Raw genomic sequence first — 21,497 nt, 5'->3', positions numbered from 1 at the left:
CTGGGATTCTTGAAAGCTCTAGAAATAATTCTTTGAAGGAATTTGAAAGCTTTTTAGCTTGGGGGCGGACAGTTTATGGGGAGTGTTCGTCCCCTCTTTCTGGGTTTTTCCTGATGAAGGGCCATTTGAAAGCAAAATATTACTCCCAAGAACAACAGCAGTATCAGCAAAATGCTTTGGGGTTTATTGGTTATCTTTAGAGCGGCCTTTCAAAAAAGAATTTGGTGGTTGGAGATTTTGTGCAATGTGACAGAGTGCCGGGCTCAAGGTGTGATACCTACTGGGTGACACTGGCTTTACTGGAAAACCTTGTTTAATTATCCCTAATGTGGAACCCAAGGGCACCACGGTGCCAGTTGATATGTATCCTGGTGCCTGCTTCCTGCTCGGGTCTCATGGATAAAATACAGAAAGTCTGGAATAGAGATGTTTGAACACCCACCGGTACAGTTCACGTTCTGCTCACCGGTTGCAAGCTGGGAGACGGTTTTTTGTTGGGCATTTTGGCTGTTCGTGAGAATCTCGAGCCTGTTCAGTGGGTTGCTTTTCATATATTCAGACTTTACAGTACAGTGAAAACAGTGTCATTTCACGTATGTGTAGGGTTACCAGCCTCCGGAGATCCCCCGGAATTACAACTGGTCTCCAGGCCACAGAGATCAGTTCACCTGGAGAAAATGGCTACTTTGGGGGTGGATTCTATGGAATTATGCCATGCCAAGGTCCTTTGCCCTCCCCAAACTCTGCTTTCTCCAGGTTTCACCCCCGAAATCTCCAAGAATTTCCCAACTTGAAGCTGGCAACCCTATGTATGTGCGTTCTCACACAGCCTAATGGGCATCTTAGTACGCCTTGCCTCCAGAACTTCATTGCTGCATTCAATCAGCAGCCAAAGACATAAATAAAGAATGAACCAACCAGTCAAATAACACTTTGTTTCTGGAAAATGTTGCCATCTGTGTTATCAATGTCATTTTGCACAGACCTGTTTTCATCTACCCTTATGGGAAATGCCGTTCCACCAGACCCTCCATGATCCTTGAGGCGTTTGGACAACAATGGTGTTTTCTGCCGCCTACACGTAATTCCAGTCTGGCCTCATCCTGAATCTAATGAAGTTTCTGAACAGCTTCAAGGGCAGCCCCATGTAAAATGCATTGCAGCAGCCCAGTCAGGTGTCATGCACTACAAAGCTCAATTGATCTGTGCCACGAAGGGGCGTAGTTAGTGGGTCTGCGACAGGTAATCAAACATGCTGTTGGCAGCACCTGGATCCAAGAATCCAGGGGGAGGCCTATATCCAAGAATATCCCGATTTAGACCCCCCCCACACACACACACACACTTTGTGTAATACAGTACCCCAATCAGTGTAGATCAGTCAGTAGAATTCCTTTCCTGTGGATGGTTCCCAGTGCCAGGATATGGCCATCTCCTGGAGGCCGTGCGTAGCTTTTCCAGGAGCGGCCAGCCTTGCGACAATGTTGTACGTTGTCTTATTGTTGCTGTCAAATGTTTTTAGAAAAGACTGCTGGTTTATTTATTATTTATCTATTATTATTTCATATTTATATCCCGCCCTTCCCCGCAAGCGGGCTCAGGGCGGCTAACACCATTTAAAAACAATTTAAAACATTACATCTGTATAAATATTAAAACACCATTTAAACTTATAATATTTTGCACGCATACTGTGGTGGGCAGTTTTTCACAGGGGGGGGGCGCGTTAAATTTCCTCCCTTCCCCCTGCAGGCCGGCAGAGGCCCAACCTTAGCCATGAGCCTAGCGGAACAACTCTTTCTTGCAGGCCCAGCGGAAAGACAATAAATCCCGCCGGGCCCTGGTCTCAGTAAACAGAGTGTTCCACCAGGTAGGAGCCAGGACCAAGAAAGCCCTGGATCTCGTCGTGGCCAGGCGGGTCTCCTTGGGACCAGGGACCACTAATAGCTGTTTTTCTCCCAATCGGAGAGTCCTCCGGGGAATATATAGGGAGAGGCGGTCCCACAGATACGCTGGGTTTTATGTCCAGAGGAGTTAGCCGTGTTAGTCTGTAGTAGCAAAATCAAAAAGAGTCCAGTAGCACCTTTAAGACTAACCAATTTTATTGTAGCATAAGCTTTCGAGAATCACGTTCTTTTCGTCAGATGCATGATCCGAACTGGTCAAATACAGAAGAGGAGGGGAGAGAGGGGAGAAAGAAGGGGACATATATCACAAGAGGACGGGATGCAATTAGCGGGGAGGCAACCCAAACATTCCTTTGCTAGTAAATGTAAACATCTCCTTTTGGTGTGGAGTCAGTTTGCCATGTTAGTTTGTAGCAGTGAAAGCATCCAATTACTATGTAGTATAAGCCTTCGATAACCACAGCTCTCCCTGCCAGATGCATCTGACAAAGAGAACTGTGGTCCCCAAAAGCCCACACCAGGCGTCACTGGGCTCCCCCAGACCCCACCTCTGTAAAGGAAATCTGTTACCTGTGATAATGTGATAACCATTCATAGTCTCTATTCAGTCCCAGCTTGACAGAGTCAAATTTGCATATGAATTCCAATTCAGCAGCCTCCCGTTGGATTTTGTTTTTGAAAGGTTTCTGTTGAACCACAGCGACCTTTAAGTCTTTGGTGGAATGTCCTGGTAGATTGAAGTGTTCTCCCACTGGTTTTTGGACGTTTCCATTTCTAATGTCAGATTTGTGTCCATTTATTCTTTTGCGTAGAGGTTGGCTGGTTTGTCCAATGTACAGAGCAGAAGGACATTGTTGGCACATGAGGGCATATATCAGATTGGAGGATGAGCAGCTGTAAGAGCCAGAGACAGTGTAGTTGATGCCATTGGGTCCTGTAATTGTATTCCCTGGGTAGATATAGGGGCAGAGCTGGCATCTGGGTCTATTGCAGGGCCTGGTACCTGTGCTGGTGACTCTGCTGGCCGATTCATGATTGTAAGTGAGAAGTCGTTTAAGATTGGGGGGCTGTCTGGGTTTTATGAAGTTGCTTGCTTGCTCTGAAGAAACGCACACCCTGATCGAATTCTGTCTTGGTTATCATGCTAAGCCTCTTGGGCTTTTACCAGTTGCAATTGCAGGCAGCTGTTTTAAGAGGGGAAGAGATGGGAAACATTTGACCTGTTGAATTTCTGCCTGTTAAAAGCACAGAAACCCTGCCGGGGAGCAAGGTTGTGACCTGTATCCCTTGCTCATCATGACCTCTTGTTTACACCTTAAGAAAGAAGACCAGTTTTGCAAGAAGTATCCACCTTTCAGTGGCAAAACGTGTTTTAAATGCCTCTGAAAGGGATGTGAATTTGCATTTGGAAAAGGTATCTCAGTATCGGCCTTAGTCATGTTTGCATATGACACAAAAACACCCCATGCTGTTCAAAAAAACCTTTAAAAAAAAAACAAGGAATGAGAGACGGAGGATGGAAATGGAGAAGGGATAAAATGTCCCTCCCGCCCCAGGTGTTGGAAGGGTTGCAGATAAAATCTCATCACAAATAGCAATAATGGACAACCCGACATGTCAATCAAGTTATATAGAAAAATGGTTTCTGGTTTTTTAAAAAATTACACTTCAAACTATGCTTCTATGGACATTTCTTTGCTGAAGAAATATACTAATTTTGTATTTTATTAAGCAGAATATAATTTATTTTTATTTTATTTTATCAAATTTATACCCCGCCTTCCCCACAAACGGGCTCAGAGCGACTTACAACATATACTATACAATTAAAACCATATACATATCTAAAAAAACAAAAAAACAATACAAACAGCCTGGTGCCATTGTCAGTGCAGGCTATAATAAATATTTGAAAATCCATGTACAGAGCCATGGCACAGTCCAGGGTGGCTGCCAGCGGCCCTTCACAATTGTTTTAAATAATGTTAAGATTAATATTATTTATTATTTATTTTATTTATTACATTTCTAGACCGCCCTCCCCGTCATACGGGCTCAGGGCAGGGTAACAACATACAATTTATAACATACAGTTTAAAACAATAAAAACATTATAAATAAACATTTAAAACATTATTCCATGTGTAATAAAAATATTGTCAATAATGTTAGGAATAGTGTTAAATAATAGTTTTGTTGTTGTGTAAGTTTTGTTATTGCACTATGTTAATATATTGGAAAATTAAAATAAAACTTTTTTTTCCAAAAAAATCCCTTCCGAAGTGGGCTTCATTGCAGAGCAGAGATTCGAACTCAGGTCTCATTGCCCTGGCTTAGGACTCTGCAGTGCCTCTGTATTTTTAACAAGTGGACAGAGATGGAGATTTCAACAAATGCAGTGTTTTGTCTCCCAGCCCACTCCGACAAGCTGCGCCTGTGAAAATCCCCAAGCGAGGCTCTTAAAAGCACTTCCACCCCCATCTTCGATTCCCTCAGCTCTGGCTGCTGTTACATTGCTAAAACCCCATATATTATAACTTGATCTAGACCGGCAGTTTGCAAGCTTTCTGCGGGATATTGATTGGTCAATAAAGACCAGCCTATAGTACAGAAAGCACCCTTATGTGTGCTGGCAGAAGAGAAAGCCAGGCAGCACAGCAAAGAATATTAACAGAGCGGACTGTTCGAAGAATGACCAGTTGTTTGGGGGCCTTTGTTATTTACTTGTTGTGTAGTTGGGTCTGTGATTATTGCCACTTTGGTTGTCTGCTCAGCCCAGCAGACTTGCTTCTGCTCTGCATTCGGGAGGTCCCAGGTTCGATCCTCAGCATCTCCAGTTAAAAGTCTCATCTAGGTGGCCAGAGAAGACAAGACAGATCTTGACAGCCAAGGCTTTGACTCAGTGACAGTCCTTTTTATGGAAGAATTTGGGACCGAACTAGAATTTTCTATCCACAACCAATGCTGTTCGCATGGACTTGTACTTTGACGAACTTAAGTATTTCCCACCCACTAGGGATGCCAGCCTCCAGGTGGTAGCTGGAGATCTCCTGGAATTACAATTGATCTCCAGGCAACACAGACCAGTTCCCTTGGAGAAAATGGCGGCTCTGGACGGTGAACTCTATGGCATTACACCCCACTGAGGCCCCTCCCCTGCCCAAACCCTACCCTTTCCAGGCTCTACCTCCAAAATCTCCTGGAATTTCCCAACCCGGGCCTGGCAACCTTACCACCCACCCACTTCTTGCTGGACAATATTCTAAGGTGCACCAGTTCCAGTCCCTCCCCCTATGCGAGCAAAACACAAACAGAAAGCAGTGAAATACATCTGGGCCTTAGCTGCCCTGTTTCAGACTGCTCCTATTACTGAATCCACTTCCCTTTGAGAAAAAGCCCTCCCTGCATGCAGAAAACTAGCTTCTCAAAGCTTGGCTAGAAACCTTCCCCCTGTCACACTAGTTTTCTATGTGCAGGGAGGCCTTTCAAATATGAGCAAAGCACTTGTGCATATAAGATTCTACCTGCTGTGCGAAGTCCAGACATCCACGTCTCCTTGGAGCCAGTATTCTGGCCAAGCCACTCCCCCACCCACCCCCCATAACTATTTGTGGCCAGCACAGTGAAAAGGGGGCTGATACTCAGGGGACTGGCTTGCTCCAGGCCCCCTCTGCTTCAGGAAAAGGGTGTCACTTCCCAGACCCAACAGCTGCTGGGAAGCAGAGGGGTGCATATAACTTTGCTTTTGGGGGACGCAGAATACATTGAACAGGCCCTGCCAAAATTGTCCTCTAGCAGGGAGAAGATGGTAGCGAGGAGCATCTTTCAGAGCTGCTGTTCCACCACTGACCACTGCAGCAAGGACCCCCCCCCCCGGGGATTTCCTGGAAGGCTTTGCTGGCCTGAAACAAAGGGGTCGGCTGATTCGGTAGGAAACTCCTGCCCTCATGTGGTCACTCCACAAAACCGCCATTTTTTAAAAAGTCCTTTTTTTAATGGTTGTGCTTTTCAGTAGCATCTGACGAAGAGAACTTGATTCTCGAAAGCTTATGCTACAATAAAATTGGTTAGTCTTAAAGGTGCTACTGGACTCTTTTTGATTTTGCTACTACAGACTAACACGGCTAACTCCTCTGGATCTTCTCCCATATAATCCCTACGTTTGATGGCTGTCAGGAGCTCCTTGGCCACACAAGCAACCTTAAAATCAAATTTGGTTTACTTTCTAGAGAAGGCATGCTGATTGCACTGCCTCCATGGATGTTTTTGAAAACTAACCTAGCTAAAAGGAAGCCAAGGATGTTACAAAATGGTTCAGGCACGGTGGAATGTACATCCTTTCGCTTTTGGCGTTTAGACTTCTTTCAGACTGGAGAATCAGTTCTCTGTCCTGGTAGTCAAATGGGTAACTACAGGGTTTTTTTCTGGGGAAAGAGGTGGTGGAACTCAGTGGGTTGCCAGCACAGGGGGTAACTCTTGGTGGGAGGTGGTGCCCCTGGTACCACATGTGCACGTGCAAAGTGCGCACATGCTCCCAGGACCAATGATGTCATGTTGGGTCAGCTGGAAAAAGGGGAGAGTTTTTAAAAGTTTAAATCACCCTCGGCGAAAATGATAACATGTCTGGTGGCCCCACCCCCTGATCTCCAGACAGAGGGGAGTTTAGATTGCCCTCCGTGCCACTCCCCTCTGTCTGGAGATTAGGGGGCGGGGCCACCAGCCATGTGTCCATTTTTAAGAGGTTCCAGAACTCCGTTCCACCATGTTCCAGCTGAAAAAAAAGCCCTGGGTAACTATAACCCTGTCTCCACATTGGGCAGGCAATACAGGACTTGGAAGGGCAGTCGTTGGCTCAAAATCAGTGCCTTGATAATTGGCAATTACAAGGCACCAGGAGAAGCTAAAATGACCAAACTGAGGTTATCATTGGTCATATCATGAGAAGGCAAGGCTCTCTGGAAAAGTCAATAATGTTGAGAAAAGTGGAAAGCAGTAGGAAGAGGACCTAAAATGAGAAGGCTTGACTCAATAAAGGAAGCCACATCCTCCAGTTTGCAGGATCTGAGCAAGTCTGTGTCATGTACATCCATGTCATTGTTCTAGGTGTTAAACCATTGCTAATACTGTGTCTTGATTTCATTTTGCAAATGCTATAATCATCACTTTCGTTTCTCTCTCTCACAGCCTGAGCTGTGTTGTCTCTTTCTTTGAGGCTCACTGAAGTGACCTTGCACTGTCTGAAATGCGGCCGTTTCTTTTATGCCTCTCTGTCCTGTCTAGCCCATGTATAAATTCCAGAAGAAGTTCCCAGACTCCTTCCCGCGCAAACTTGCAGTTTTGGGAGGGGGGAAATGATTGAGTAGTTAGAGCTGTACTTTTCTCAAGTTCCTATTCCTAGCAAGGAAGTGTGTACTATGGTTGTTGTGGGTTTTCCGGGCTGTATTGCCGTGGTCTTGGCATTGTGGTTCCTGACGTTTCGCCAGCAGCTGTGGCTGGCATCTTCAGAGGTGTAGCACCGAAAGACAGATCTCTCAGTGTCACAGTGTGGAAAAGATGTAGGTCATTTGTATCTACTCAGGAGGGGTGGGGTTGAGCTGAGTCATCCTGTAAGAGTTTCCCAGGGTGTGGAATGCTAATGGCAGGAGGCTTCACTGTATCCTGAGGAGGTTCTTTTGCATATGGATTGGTGCTTGATGTGCTAATCTTCTCTGCAGGGCTATTGTCGGGGATAGAATGTTTTGTTAGCCTGGTGTTTTTCAGAACTGGAAACCATGCTCTGTTCATTCTTAAGGTTTCTTCTTTCCTGTTGAAGTTTTGCTTATGCTTGTGAATTTCAATGGCTTCCCTGTGCAGTCTGACAAAGTAGTTGGAAGTGTTGTCCAGTATTCCTCTGTTTTCATGATCACTGTAGCATTGCCTTTATCAGCTGGTAGAATGATGATGTCTGGATCTGCATTGAGGGTCTTGATGGCATTTCTCTCCTTGCAGACTTGGACAACCTGAAAAATCAGCAGTGGCTGAACATAGCCTAACTCAAACAGGGCACAGTATCTTATTCCAGGACACCAAAATACTGGACAACACTTCCAACTACTTTGTCAGACTGCACAGGGAAGCCATTGAAATTCACAAGCATAAGCAAAACTTCAACAGGAAAGAAGAAACCCTAAGAATGAACAGAGCATGGTTTCCAGTTCTGAAAAACACCAGGCTAACAAAACATTCTATCCCCGACAATAGCCCTGCAGAGAAGATGAGCACATCAAGCCCCAATCCATATGCAAAAGAACCTCCTCAGGATGCAGTGAAGCCTCCCGCCATTAGCATTCCACACCCTGGGAAACTCTTACAGGATGACTCAGCTCAACCCCACCCCTCCTGAGTAGATACAAATGACCTACATCTTTTCCACACTGTGACACTGAGAGATCTGTCTTTCGGTGCTACACCTCTGAAGATGCCAGCCACAGCTGCTGGCGAAACGTCAGGAACTACAATGCCAAGACCACGGCAATACAGCCCGGAAAACCCACAACAACCATCGTTCTCCGGCCGTGAAAGCCTTCGACAATACATCGAAGTGTGTACTGCTTGGATGCTTTCTTGCCTCTGAGTAAATCTATGGACATATATATGGAAAAACTGGATTTCTGAATAAAACCATTTAACCAAGAGCTTGGACTTCTCGTTGCAATGGCCCAGAGACCTGTTTACCATATCCTGTCATCCATAGCCTGACAGTCTGTTAATGATAGGACGTTTTGGAGGTCTTTCATTCATAGGGTCGCTGTAGGTCGGAGGCGACTTGATGGCACATAACACACACACACACACACACACCATGAGGCTGGTTCAAGATACACAAATGAAGCTACTTTATACTGAATCAGACCATCAGACTGGCGGCAGTTTTCCAGGGTCTCAGGCAGAGGTCTTCCACGTCACCTGCTGTCTGGTCCTTTTAACTGGAGACACTGGGGATTGAACATGGGACCTTCTGCATACAAAGAAGAGTCTCTTCCACTGAGCCACAGCCCCTCCACATACTTTAGCACCTTACATACGGGGGGGGGGGGAAGGCTAATCTGGGAATCGGTGCACCTCCCAGAGCTGCCCCACTGCCAGTTGGGTGAAGAGCCCCATTGGCCTTAGAGATTGCCTTGCCTCCTCCTGTGCCGCCATCCTCAAAATACGCTGCCCTGGGTCACTTGGGCAGTGGACCAGCCCTGCAAGCAAGTTTAGGGACTTGCAGGAGACCAGAATTCAAATCCTGACTCTGCTGAGGAAGCTTGCTGTTTGACCTTGGGCCAAATAGACGCTCTTAGCCTGACCTACCTCGAAGGATTGTTGTGGGTTGCCAGTTCCTGGTGGGAAATTCCTGAAGACTTCAGGGGAGGGGTGGGGTCTGGAGAGGGTGGGGTTTGGGGAGGGTTATAATGCTATAGGGTCCTCCCTCAAAAACAGCCATTTCCTCCAGGGGAGCTGATCCTTGTAGTCTTGAGATCAGTAGAAATTCCAGATATCTCAACTCTAGCACCTTCGGAGGACAGCCTCTACAGCCCCTCCTATCTACAAATTCGGCTCTCCCCAGACTCCGCTAGGTTGCCAGCTCTGAACTGGGAAATTCCTGGCTATTTGTGGGTGGAAGCTGGGGAGGGAAGCAACCTCTTCTGGGTATAATGCCATAAAGCCCACCCTTCAAAGCAGCCATTTTTTCCAAGGGGGTTGATCTCTTTGACCTGAAGATCAGGTCTAGTCTCCACCCAGAGGGTGGGTAGCCCTGGGCTCTACTCCCCAAACCATTCATTCATCCATTCATTCCAGTAATTTGACCAATCATATAACACAGTTACACTAAAAACAAAAGTTCAAGGCATACAATCAAACAAAGAAAACAATTTGAAATGAAGATCTAGTTAGAGCACAATATAATTTCCGAGACCTGAATATCATCAGTGTCTGGCTACTCGATAGGTAATTTTGGCATTCTTATCAGATAGAAGATAATCAACTCTCCCCAAATCTCAGAATGTCCCTCCCTGGAGCTGGCAACCCAATGGGATCTAATTCCAAGTGTGGGTTGGTGTTTGTTAGGGTTGCCAACCTCCAGGTGGTGGGTGGAGATCTCCTGAAATTACAACTGATTTCCAGATAGCTCAGTTCCACAGGAAGGTGGATTCTCTGGCATTATTCCTTCGTGAGGTCCCTCCTCTGCCCAAACCATGCCTTCCCTAAACTCCACTCTCCCCCCCCACCCCATCTCCAGGAATTTCCTAATCTGGAGATGGCAACCCCATTTCATAGTTTTGTGAGTTGGTGTGCTATCTTTGTAACGCATTTTTATCCCTCTGTTTTTCCAAGGAGCTGACGGCGACATACAGAGTTTTCCATTTTTCCTCACAACAACCCTGTGAGGTAGGCTTGCCCGAGAGAGAGAGTGATGCGACTGGTCCCCGCAAGCTCCATGAGGATAATCTAATACCCTCTGCTATTTCCCATTATTATTTTTCTTCTCATCTGAAATCACGTCACTATTATGCTTTCTGAACGTTTCCTAGAGCTAAACTTTTAAAAAAACAACTACATTTCCCAGTCGGCACTCGTGCGCCCACGTGATCTACGCAGACCAATAGGAAGTGGAAAGAAGGCGGTCGCCGTTCCCTCCATGCGTCAAGGACCAACCGCCTTAGACGCCATGTAGGTTTCCCGTTATGCATCGCGCCCCTTCACCCTCACGTGATCACCCCAGACCAATAGGCGGCGGTAGAATTGCCCTATAATCCTCCGCGGCGGCGGAAGCGGTCTCTTTTTCACCCGGCTCAAGATGGCGGTGCAGATCTCCAAGAAGCGAAAGGTGAGGGCCGTGGCGGGGAACGCGCTCAAAAACGGCAGGACCGGGAGCGGCGGGGCTGGCAATGCCGCTGAAATGAGAAGCGGCGGGCAGAGCCGCGCGTCCTGAAGGTGGCCGTGGCGCTGCGGGGCTGGCGGTGGCTGCGGATGGAGGCGGATTGAGGCCTCCCCCTTTCTCCGGCAAGGGCCCGTCTGGGCCTGGTTGAAACAACATGGCGGCAGGGCAGAGGATGGGTGACGCGGGGCAGGCTGGGATGTCAGAGGGTCTTTGTGGCAAGAAAGACAGAAGGATTGGGGCGGCTTCAGGCCTGTGAGGCCCCTAGAACTGCCGTCCTGACTCGTGCAAAGGGCCAGCGCTACGGTGGCCTGCGAGGGCCTTCTCTGTCGCTGACAAGCCGTACTCTTTCTGCTTCGTTTCCTCTTCAGCATCTATTAATTTTGCTCTAGCTGGTGGGAGAGGGGGCGCCACCGCTTCAAACTTGGAGATTCGCCTGTTGAACGCTTCCCTGTATGAGAAAGTTCTGTGCAAGTAGAACCTTAGCTCAGCAAGCAAAGAGAACTAGGTGGAGCTTTTGCCATTTTTCTTGCTGGTGCTAGTTTTCCTCTGCATGTTATCACAGCAAGCGAAGAGAGTGGGGTAGAACCTTTGCATTTCCCCCCCCCCCTGCTGTGCTAGTTTTCTTCTTGCAGGGATATATTTGCCTATTTACTGCTGTCTGCAGCAGCGCAGTCTGCCTGCTGCCTCATTCTCTTGTATGTGTAAACCAGTTCTGAGAATCAGGTATCCCAGAACATGGGGGGTTTTGCGCAACCCTCTGGACTAATAATTGATCCTTTCTGGAACCTTTATAGAGCAGGAAGATGTAGCCTTGCAGGGTGGTGCAAGGGTTCTCTTAATTTGGTGTTTTCCCCTGCTGTGGTGTGATATGCTTCATCTGTCCTGTATCTTTGTGTCTACAGGGATGCTTTCACACATGGCTGAATGGTTTCCAGGAGGTGATGTGGAAATGTGCATGGGGTGGGGGTCCAGTGGACCTCATTGTCATAAGCCTCTTACAAACATAAGAGATTAGTTGCAGGGCCCTGGTTGTTTAAGTGGCCTGGGTGAAAAGGTTCTCGAGTATTGTGTGGGGTGAGAGCCCAGAAGCTTAAAATTGTGGTGGTTTTGATGGGAGGGTGCATTCTTCTGGATCTCTAAAGTTGCAGGTAATCCAGTAGCATCATGATCTCCTGCTATCTTGGAAACGAGCACTTTTTGTGCTCTGTGTTCATACTGCCGTTGAGTGGAGATCCTTTTTCCCCTCCACCGAGGGTCTGTGGAGAAGCCTTACCAATCGGCCCACGAGCATTTCATTGAATATTTGAGGGGGGGGGGAAATCTAGTAGTAGAGCATTCTGCCTGCTCCCCAGAAGAACCTTAACGTGCCAGGCAAACAGTTATTTAAAAGGGTGGTTTATAAAGACCCCATGGCTTGGTTAATGGTGCTGCTCTGGCGTGTATTTCTCAGTAGTACACGCTGAGCAGTTGTCGGGTTTGCTTTGGTACAGGGAATAGCCTTATAGTTTGCCTTGTACACAGCTGTTCAGGGAATAGGACACTAACTGATAATGGGGATTGCTCGAGTGTTTGGAACAGCTTGGAAGCACAGCTTGTAGCTGTGCCCCCCTTACCAGGTATGGTTGCTTTCAGAGTCGTTTGAGCAGATCAGCAGTCACCTCAGTAGATGCTTCAGTCACAAACTTGCGCTTTGTGTTCCTTTCAATTGTAAATAGGACATGCCTGAAAAATCAGTCTCTGTGCTGTTGTGAATGCCTAGGTTACTGTGTATTGTTCTTAGCATATACAGGCTTGTGGGTACTGATAATCTTGAATTGGTCCAGTTATGCTCTGCATTGATGGTGCAGCCGGCTTGATCTAGGCCTAGCAGCACCTTTCAGACTAACCAACTTTATTGTAGCATAAGCTTTCAAGAACCACAGCTTTCTTCGTCAGGTGCAGCATCTGACAGAGAGTTGTGGTTCGCGAAAGCTTATGCTACAGTAAAGTTGGTTAGTCTTAAAAGTGCGCCTATTGGACTCTAGTAATTTTGCCACTACAGACTAACATGGCTAACTTCTCTGGATCTAGGCCTAGCAGGTATTAGTGGACTTCTTGCTGGCCCCTTCTGAGATCAAGCTGCTGCTGGAATTGAAATTTCCTATCTCAGTGGCTTCATGTAACCTGATTTGATCTTGTTTCCTTAGTTTGTGGCTGATGGTATCTTCAAAGCTGAACTGAATGAATTTCTAACTCGGGAGCTGGCAGAAGATGGCTACTCTGGAGTGGAGGTCAGAGTTACCCCAACCAGGACAGAAATCATCATTCTCGCAACCAGGTGATGTGCCTGCCCGCCCAGTTTGCATGCAGCCTGGTTATGCAAAGCCGCAGTTTTGGAAGAGTAGTGTATCTTTTGCACATCACTGTGCAAAATCCTCAGCAAGATCCTTGAACAGAAAACATACTTCAAACTTTAGGCAAGCACATCAGGGGCATGCATGCTGAAAGTGAGCCTCGATCCCTTCCCGAATCTTGGAATCGGCTCTAAGGGCTGCCGTGATCTGTGAAATTATTTTGCAAATGCCAGATATTCTTCCCTTTTTAAAAAGAAGCTGGCTTTCAGTTTTTTAAGCTCTGAAATTTCTGAGACCACTGCTATTTTGTAAAGATTGAGTAGGTAAAAAGAGAACAGAATGAGGTGCTGTCTAATGTACAGCATACTGTAACTGGTTTTATGGTGTGAGGGCATCTCCCTACATAGAATAATGACTAGTGTGAAGAAATGATTTGCTCCATTAATTTAACACACCACACTGTACTTATCTCCAGTTGTGGTAGCTGTGAAGAAGGGGAAGTGCTGCTTTTTGCCCAACCCTCCTCTTGTTCACACCCACACACCTTGTTGTCCCTGTGTTCTGGGTTCCCGTTGAATGTAAAAGATGGAGAAATTCAAGCAACTTTAGAGAAATAATTATAATTCTGCTTTCTTTCAGAACTCAAAATGTTCTGGGCGAGAAAGGGCGCCGCATCCGTGAGCTGACCGCCGTCGTGCAGAAGCGCTTCGGATTTCCTGAAGGAAGTGTTGAGGTGACGGTGGTTCCTTTCCTCCTTGTTCTCTGCTCTTAAGTTCCCTTCAGTGATGATCCGATGACGAGTCAGAAAGAGACATTGTCCTGCTCGGAGTAGCCTGCTCAGGGCCACGTTCTGTGGGGCTGTGCTCAGGTGCTCCGGCAGGGGTGTCTTGCTCATTGGATGAACTAGAGGCATTTGTCTGAGAAGGGACTGAGAAGCTGGCTTGAACTGATCCGTACATTTTTTTAATAAAAATGTCTTGTGCGTTTGTAACTAGATGAAAATAGATTCTCTTCAATAAGCAGAGATTCAGGGTTCAATCTCAAAAGTATGGGATTGAGATCTCATCTGTGCTACGGCTGCTTTTTCCCCCTGGACCAGTCACTAAAAGGACTTGCATGTCTAAATCTGCTTTGCAGATAACTGAGCAAAAGTTACAAGCAGGATTTGATTTAAATTGAATCAATTTAAATTGTGATTTAAATCACTAATAAGTAAGACTAGATTTAAAATGGTTTTCTACATAAAGACTCCTCACGCTTAGCTTCTTGTGCAGATCTATTCTACTCCCAACAATAGTTTGTTCATTGAATTTTTTGAAACTTTGCACTTAAGAGGTAAGGGGGTTGGTTCTGTGTACAAAGATTTGGAAAGGAACAATGGGATTGAGGTCTTTTTCTCAACTGTGTATGTCTATTTTATAACCTTTTTGCTGTGAAGAAGAGACATGTGATCTCTCCAGACACAAATTCACAGTTTTGAGAACTGTAAAACTGAGCATCTGTGATAATATCTTCTAGACCGAAAAATTGCCCAGTAATCTTACAGAAACCTCTGGAAGAGCATGACGTTGTGAATGAATTAATAGAATTCGTTTACCAAAAAATTTAAACATTGCATGAATATGCAGCCTCTTGCTACATAATTAAAAACTAATCCTTATTTCATGATGATAACCATTGGACTATAATGTATCTTAAATAGAAAACTATCTTTAGGTAGAGTTTTCCTCAAAAATTTTATTTAAAAAATCTGATTTTTTTGCTTTAAAAAAAATCATTGATTTTTATCCTCCCTGGTTACAATCCCATAAGTTTTTTCCTAGCCTCTCTGCCCACATGTGCCTATGTCAGTCATGTTCTCTTATGTTACAATGACCTGTGGCTACTAAATGATTAGTTCTCTCTGCAACCCCTAGTCTCCCAGTAGCTTAAGTTTAATTGCTTTGGCTCTGACTTGTTGCACCCCATCACTAAGTAATGGGTAGAGCAGCCTGACTCTTTCTCAGGCATCTAACTGAGTAGGGGTGGCGAGGAAATCCGGGCATTCTCTTCTGTGAGTTTGGTGCTACAGGAGTTTCTGCCTTCATATGAAATGTAGTTATGGTCTCTGTATATGAGCACCTCTGCTACATGTTGAGATGAATTAAGAGTGCAAAGGGGGTCTGTTGGTGAGCTAGGCAGGCTACATCTGTTGCTGTATAGTGACGCCTTACGTTTGCCATCCAGTTCTGCCTATTTTCACCATGGCCTTTTCCTGTTAGTTTTCAGTCCGTTTGCCTCCTTGCTGCTAGGCGTGCCTGGAATGATGCTTTTCCAAGAACGGGCCAAAACACGTAGAGTCACCTGGTAGAGTTTGCCACCAACACGTTTCCTACCCGGAAGTGTCTGGATGGTTCAGATCTCCCAGTGCAGTTGCGGTTTGGAACCACTTGGTTAAAACGCATCTTCACAAGGCACAGAGCCCTAGTTGGCCCAGCCTGTGGAGAATGGAGGACAGCCCCTCAAGCTGCTTTAAAGGCTTCTGTGACTCCTCTCTGAGCATGTAAGTATGGGGGTGGCGGGTGAGAGCCGTTGATGTGGTAAAGCTGCCCTTCTGTCGTTCAAATTAAGCTCTGCGACAACTTCCAGTATTAAAATGCAGTGAACTGCGTCCCGTTGATCTGCTGTGCTGATGGCAGCACTTCCTGTGTCATAAAGGAGCCTTCTGGGTGCTTTTTGTTTCCTCCAAGGAAGGCTCCCTGGACATGAGGGAATGCCGTCACCAGCATAAGGGATGCGTGGGGCCAGGACCATAGAGAAAAGACAAGGAGTTTCACTCAGAGCAGCAAGCCTGTCTCGAGCAACATTAAAGTCACCTCATCCTCCGAGCGGCGAAACAGACAGCATCCACGAAAGCAGCCCTCTGTGAACTCTTGTTCCTCTTTCAGCTCTATGCCGAGAAGGTGGCCACGAGAGGCCTCTGCGCCATCGCCCAGGCAGAGTCCCTGCGCTACAAGCTTCTGGGGGGGCTGGCAGTACGTAGGTAAGTACCAGGCTTACTTGCAGCTCTCTGCTTTTGCTGCCACTTAATGTGTTTGCGTCTGAAGGATCCAGGGCAGGTCACAGCAACTGAGCTTGGGTAGGTTGGTCCTTGTGGGTCACAAGCCTGCATACATGCAGGTGACAGGAATGGGGAACTTGGATGCTGGATCCTCTTAAGCTTATTCTCTAGCAGTGCTCCTTATAACTTCCCATATTCCCTTTTCTTTCAGAGATCTGGTCCCCTTGTTCAAGCAATTAATTACGTCCTCCCGGGCCCATCACTTAACAAGGCAGAACAAAAGGGCTGATTTCTCTGCCTTCTGCTATAAGGAATATCCCCGCCTCTCCTGATCCCTTGAATTGGGTTTTGGAGAGCTTTCTCCATTAGTGGAAAAAGATATAGGTTATGCCTCTTTGGGGCTACCGAATAGACTTTCTCTTCAGCTGTGCAATTGGCACTCATCTAATAATTCTGAGAGTTAGCTCTTGTGTGTGTGTATGTGTGTGAGAGAGAGAAAGGGGGGGAGAGAGATGTTTAAGGCTTAATCTTGGTTCTGCAATACCTTAAAGTCCATTTATTCTGGCATGAGCTCATGGGATAGAGATCCAAAATGTCCAAAAAAAATGCACCTCCAAAAAGTGGTAGGTGTTTCATTTATTTGCAGAAAAAAATCCTATAAGACTTGTGGCTTAACTGTGCTCTGATCAATGAAAACGTATGCCACTTCTTAAATTGTTGTGTTGTAAGCTGCTTTTTGCTCCTGCAAGGAAGAAAGGCAGGGATTAAATGTTTTAGACAGTTATGCCCTTCTAAGCTACCATTCTGTAAAATGTAGAAAATACTAATGTAATACTATTGAAGAAGGCATCTTCAATAGAATAGTAGAAAAGAATAAGACTGTAATTGGCTGCAATGTTTGTTGGCGGTATCGCCTGTTTTTACTGCATTATCTTACATCTTGTAACCCACTTTATGTATTGTTTACAGTATACCTTTCTGTAGATAGAATGTGGCTCACGTTGTTCCCTGATTCCGTAAAACTAGTCCTATTTCATTGTCCATTGCTTATCTTATGCTGTCTGTTCACTCTTTCTGTTTATCCTGCAATTTGCCTTGAGTGTTTAGTGAGTCCCATTACATAAACCAAGTTAAATAAGTAAAATTTAACATCAGTGGACTTAGGTGTAACTTGGTTTAAGATTGCTCTGTTAATGTGCTTGCTATCAAGATTCTCATTTTGCTACAACCGATGCACTGAACAAACACTCTTTGTTCAAAATGTTATCTACCTTGCACTCGGAAGGCTTTTCAGCGCATTGCGCTCTTAAAATTGAATAGTTGTCCATTCCTTGGCCGCCTTGGAGACGCACTCTGAACAATAGATCCAGAGGAGTTAGCTGTGTTAGTCTGCAGTTGCAAAATAGTAAAGAGTCCAGTCGCAGCTTTACTATGGTTCTCGAAAGCTTACGCTACAATAAAGTTGGTTAGTCTTGAAGCTGCTACAGGGCTCTTTACTATTCCGTATGATGAAAATAATTCCCTTCTGTGATGATACGATGACGAATAAGAAATGGACACGGTCCTGCTCGGAGTAACCAGCTCAGGGCCACGTTCTGTGGGGCTGTGCTGGGATGCTCTGGCAAGTGTCTTCTCCATTGGATGATCTGGAAGCCTATTTCTGAGAAGGGAGAGCTGAGCGTTGCATTTGCTGTCCCAAGTGAAACTACTGCTGCAGTCTGGCATTGGGCTTATGCTTAAATGGCTTGTGGAGAAATTGAGGGGGGTATGCGCAGGCAGGACTCCCCTACACGGAGCCTGAAGGCTTTTCTTCCCCTCCCTTCTTAGGGCGTGTTACGGTGTCCTCCGCTTCATCATGGAGAGCGGGGCCAAGGGCTGCGAAGTGGTCGTCTCGGGGAAGCTCCGGGGGCAGCGAGCAAAGTCCATGAAATTTGTGGACGGCTTGATGATCCACAGCGGGGACCCCGTCAACTACTACGTCGACACGGCTGTGCGCCATGTCCTCCTCAGGCAGGGTGAGTCTGTGGGGCAGGCAGTCCTGGCAGCTTCTTGGCTTGTGTCTGGGGAAGGCTGCCGCTGCACAGTCCAGGCTGGTTCAGTCTTCCTGAGAAAGGGCCCGGTCACTCTTCCTCCCTTGGTAGGAAGAAGTGCACAAGTACTTGAATAACATAATTGAACAAGTTGCAACAGCACAGTTTTTATTTATAGCATACTTGAGGGGCTGCCTCTCTCCATATGTACCCCGCAGAGTGCTTAGATCAGCAGGCAAACACTTACTGGTGGTCCCTGGCCCCGGGGAGGCTCGGCTGGCTTTGGGTACTGGCCCCAACCTGGTGGAACTGGTGGAGGATACTTGGACTCACCAAGATCTTGTATCTTTTCAGTGGGCCTGGAAGACAGAGATGTTCCACCAGGCATAAGGTTGAGGCTGGCATTAGGTCCATCAAATAAGCCTCCCTACCATTCTCCCACTAGTGGAGGAGCTATATTCTGCCGCACACGTGACGTTGCAGAATGATACCAGCTCAGACCTCCGCTCTTTTTAAAGTCGCCTTCTGTTAGGTGGGCGGGGAAGAGTGAAGGGGCCATCTTGGGATGCTGGAATTTATATCCACCGATTTACTGAAACTTGTGTCCTTTGGCGATCACTGTTTCTACTGTTTTACTCCTTGTATTTTTACTTACTGTTGTAACCCACCCTGAGCCCGCTCACAGGGAGGAAGGGCTAGACATTAAATTAATAATTTATTTACTTTATAACCTCCCCATGGGGACCCAAAGTAGCTTGCAACTTCCCCCCTTCATTTTATCCTCACAACAACCCTGTGAGGTAGGCTAGGCTGAGAGTGTATGACTGGCCCAAGGTCACCCATGCCAGAGTGGAGATTCAAACTCGGGTCTCCCAGATTGTAGTCTCTCACTCTTACCACTACTCGGCACTGTCCCTTCAGAAGAATTGTGATCGTTCAAAGGCGGCTCAGCTCTCGATGCCTGTTTCCTTAGGTGTGCTGGGCATTAAAGTGAAGATTATGCTGCCCTGGGACCCAAGCGGGAAGATTGGGCCCAAGAAGCCTTTGCCAGACCACGTCAGCATTGTGGAGCCCAAGGAAGAGATCCTGCCCACCACCCCCATCTCAGAGCAGAAAGGCACGAAACCAGAGCAGCCCCCCATGCCTCAGCCGGTTCCCACTGCATAAAGCGAGGGGTGAGTGGTTTCTCTTGGGGTGCGATGGGGTCCTGTAGAAAAGCGTAACACGGCAAAAGCTCCTCTTGGGGATTGGCTATATAAATAACCATTCCTGTGGTTTGCCAGCTGCCTTTCTTGCATTTGTTCTTGCTGCGGTTGCATTTATCGAGTGTCGTGAGTGGTGGTTTGCCCTAAGATTCTGCATCTCTCACCTTAACTGCCCTGGTGTCAGTGCTCCGCTTCCAGAGCATGAAGCGTCAGATGTAAAGCTCCCAAGGCCAGCGCACTGCATTGCACCACGCATCAAGGTCATACGCTGCAGTGGGCACCATGGCAGTCTGCGGATATAGAGAGTTAGTTGTATGTTTGAGTCCTGGCCTAGTAATAAAACTTCAGCACCCAAAACTAGCAGGTCAGGAAAGGGTGCTAATTGAACGTTCTTCCTGATACTGTGGTGTTGGATGTGGGCAAGGGTTTCAGCAGCCGCAGCCCAAACAGTATGTCTAATTCTGAACTAATTCTGGAGTGTAGATTTAAACAATGCACAGAATGAAACCAGGGACACATGGAAGATTGCTCTACAGCCCTAAAGGGAAGCCTGAGATTTGCAGAAAAATGTGAATTCTTTTTTTTTAAAAAATGCCTTGGGAGGTTAAAATGCTCCAAAATGAAAGCAACACCTGTAAATTAACAAAAGAATGCCCACTGAACAGTGTTCTGAGATCTCGGGGCCATCTCGTGGGTTGCTAGGCAACCTGTAGGGTATTACCTAGCCGGCCAAACCTTGGCTTGGAACCCAGCCCGGGGAGTGGCTTGGCAGACAAAACAGCCTTGGGAAAGGTCCCATCTTTTTTCACTGTCATGACCCTTATGGGGGAAGACTCTGGGGGCAAGCCTGATAGCAGCCACTGGACACTCACTGCCCACACAGCTTGGCCCACTGTGCAGTTCTGCCAGATTTTTCCAAGTGATAGGGAAGAAGGGAAAGCTCGAAGATGGGGCAGGTAAAGTAGCCTGGGGGTGGGTGGGAAGGAGAGAAAGAAGCAAGGAAAGGGCAGAGCCTGGGAAAGAAGAAATGGGGGGGATGCGAGATGCCCCCTCTTCCTCCCACTTCTATAGTCTGAGTAAGAAGGTAGTGTTAAGTCCAGGGTAGGATCCTTAGGACTGCCAGTTGAGCAGGGCTGTTACTTGCACTATGCTTTGTGTGTCTAAAGCAAAGTCCTTTATGCTTGTAGAACTTGCATATTGTGGGTTGTGGGCCCCAAGATCTATTCAGTATAAAGTAGAAACAAAGCCGATCTGGAAACTTCCTGCCAAGAAGCTGTTCAGATTAATCACACTTCACCATTGATTCGCACAACAGTCACAATTCCGTGGCAATAGAACGGCAACCAGACTGACCATATTTTTTGTGTGTGTGGTTTTGTTGCAGGTTTTCCAGCATCTGGTGCAAAGAGCTTGGTGTCTTGTAAAAAGAAATCTCTTAATAAAATCAGAAAAGTCCATCTGTTACCACTTCATATTTATTCTGTCTCTTCTGGAGTTCAAGATACTGTTGAGCCAAAATTTAGAACCTACCAGTTTAAATCGCCCTTTTAGTACCTGACGTTAAGAACATAAGAACATAAGCAAAGCCATGTTGGATCAGGCCAGTGGCCCATCCAGTCCAACATTCTGTCACACACAGTGGCTAGAAATCCAGTGCCATCTAAAGGACTGTCAGTGAGGCCAGGACACCAGAAGCCCTCCCACTGCCTTCCTTCCAGCACCAAGACAACAGAGCACCACCTCCCCACAAAGAGAATACCATCTATCTCCTGTGGCTAATAGCCACTGATGGACCTCTGCTCCATATATTTGTCCAGTCCCCTCTTGAAGCTGGCAATGCTTGTAGCTGCCACCACCTCCTGTGGCAACGAATTCCATGTGTTTATCACCCTTTGTGTAAAGTAGTATTTTCTTCTATCTGTTCTAACCCGACTGCTCAATAATTTCATAGAGTGCCCACGATTTCTTGTATTGTGAGAAAGGGAGAAAAACACATCTTTCTCGACCTTCTCTAACCCGTGCATTATCTTGTAAACCTCTATCATGTCTCCCCTCAGTCGTCTTTTCTCCAGGC

At 46.5% G+C, this 21,497-nt stretch overlaps 1 protein-coding gene and 2 non-coding genes across 3 annotated transcripts; all 3 read left to right on the top strand.

The window, feature by feature from the left end:
* The first annotated feature begins 10,681 nt into the window (after positions 1 to 10,681).
* On the top strand, positions 10,682 to 20,887 carry RPS3 (ribosomal protein S3). The gene is made up of 7 exons (XM_054974151.1): positions 10,682 to 10,761; positions 13,002 to 13,132; positions 13,788 to 13,881; positions 16,076 to 16,170; positions 18,016 to 18,203; positions 19,192 to 19,393; positions 20,808 to 20,887. Exons 1-6 carry the CDS (start codon positions 10,732 to 10,734, stop codon positions 19,383 to 19,385), a joined length of 732 nt encoding a protein of 243 aa, XP_054830126.1. The 5' UTR covers positions 10,682 to 10,731; the 3' UTR covers positions 19,386 to 19,393; positions 20,808 to 20,887.
* LOC129326823 (small nucleolar RNA SNORD15) lies at positions 13,926 to 14,074 on the top strand. Its single transcript, XR_008596744.1, has one exon. It is a non-coding gene; the product is annotated as a small nucleolar RNA SNORD15 (small nucleolar RNA).
* LOC129326824 (small nucleolar RNA SNORD15) lies at positions 17,711 to 17,857 on the top strand. The gene has a single exon (XR_008596745.1). It is a non-coding gene; the product is annotated as a small nucleolar RNA SNORD15 (small nucleolar RNA).
* Positions 20,888 to 21,497: the final 610 nt, after the last annotated feature.

The sequence above is a fragment of the Eublepharis macularius genome, chromosome 3 (assembly GCF_028583425.1).
Source record: "Eublepharis macularius isolate TG4126 chromosome 3, MPM_Emac_v1.0, whole genome shotgun sequence".
In the NCBI taxonomy this organism is placed as follows: Eukaryota; Metazoa; Chordata; class Lepidosauria; order Squamata; family Eublepharidae; genus Eublepharis; species Eublepharis macularius.
Note: the sequence above shows the minus strand (reverse complement) of the source record. Positions and strands in the feature narration are given on the sequence as shown.

Excerpts from the sequence above, each read along its gene's own strand:
- RPS3 (XM_054974151.1), top strand. The coding sequence starts at position 10,732 with ATGGCGGTGCAGATCTCCAAGAAGCGAAAG. Across the intron at positions 16,171-18,015 it reads GGGGGGCTGGCAGTACGTAG|GGCGTGTTACGGTGTCCTCC; the intron begins GTAAGTACCAGG and ends CTCCCTTCTTAG. Across the intron at positions 18,204-19,191 it reads CCATGTCCTCCTCAGGCAGG|GTGTGCTGGGCATTAAAGTG; the intron begins GTGAGTCTGTGG and ends CTGTTTCCTTAG.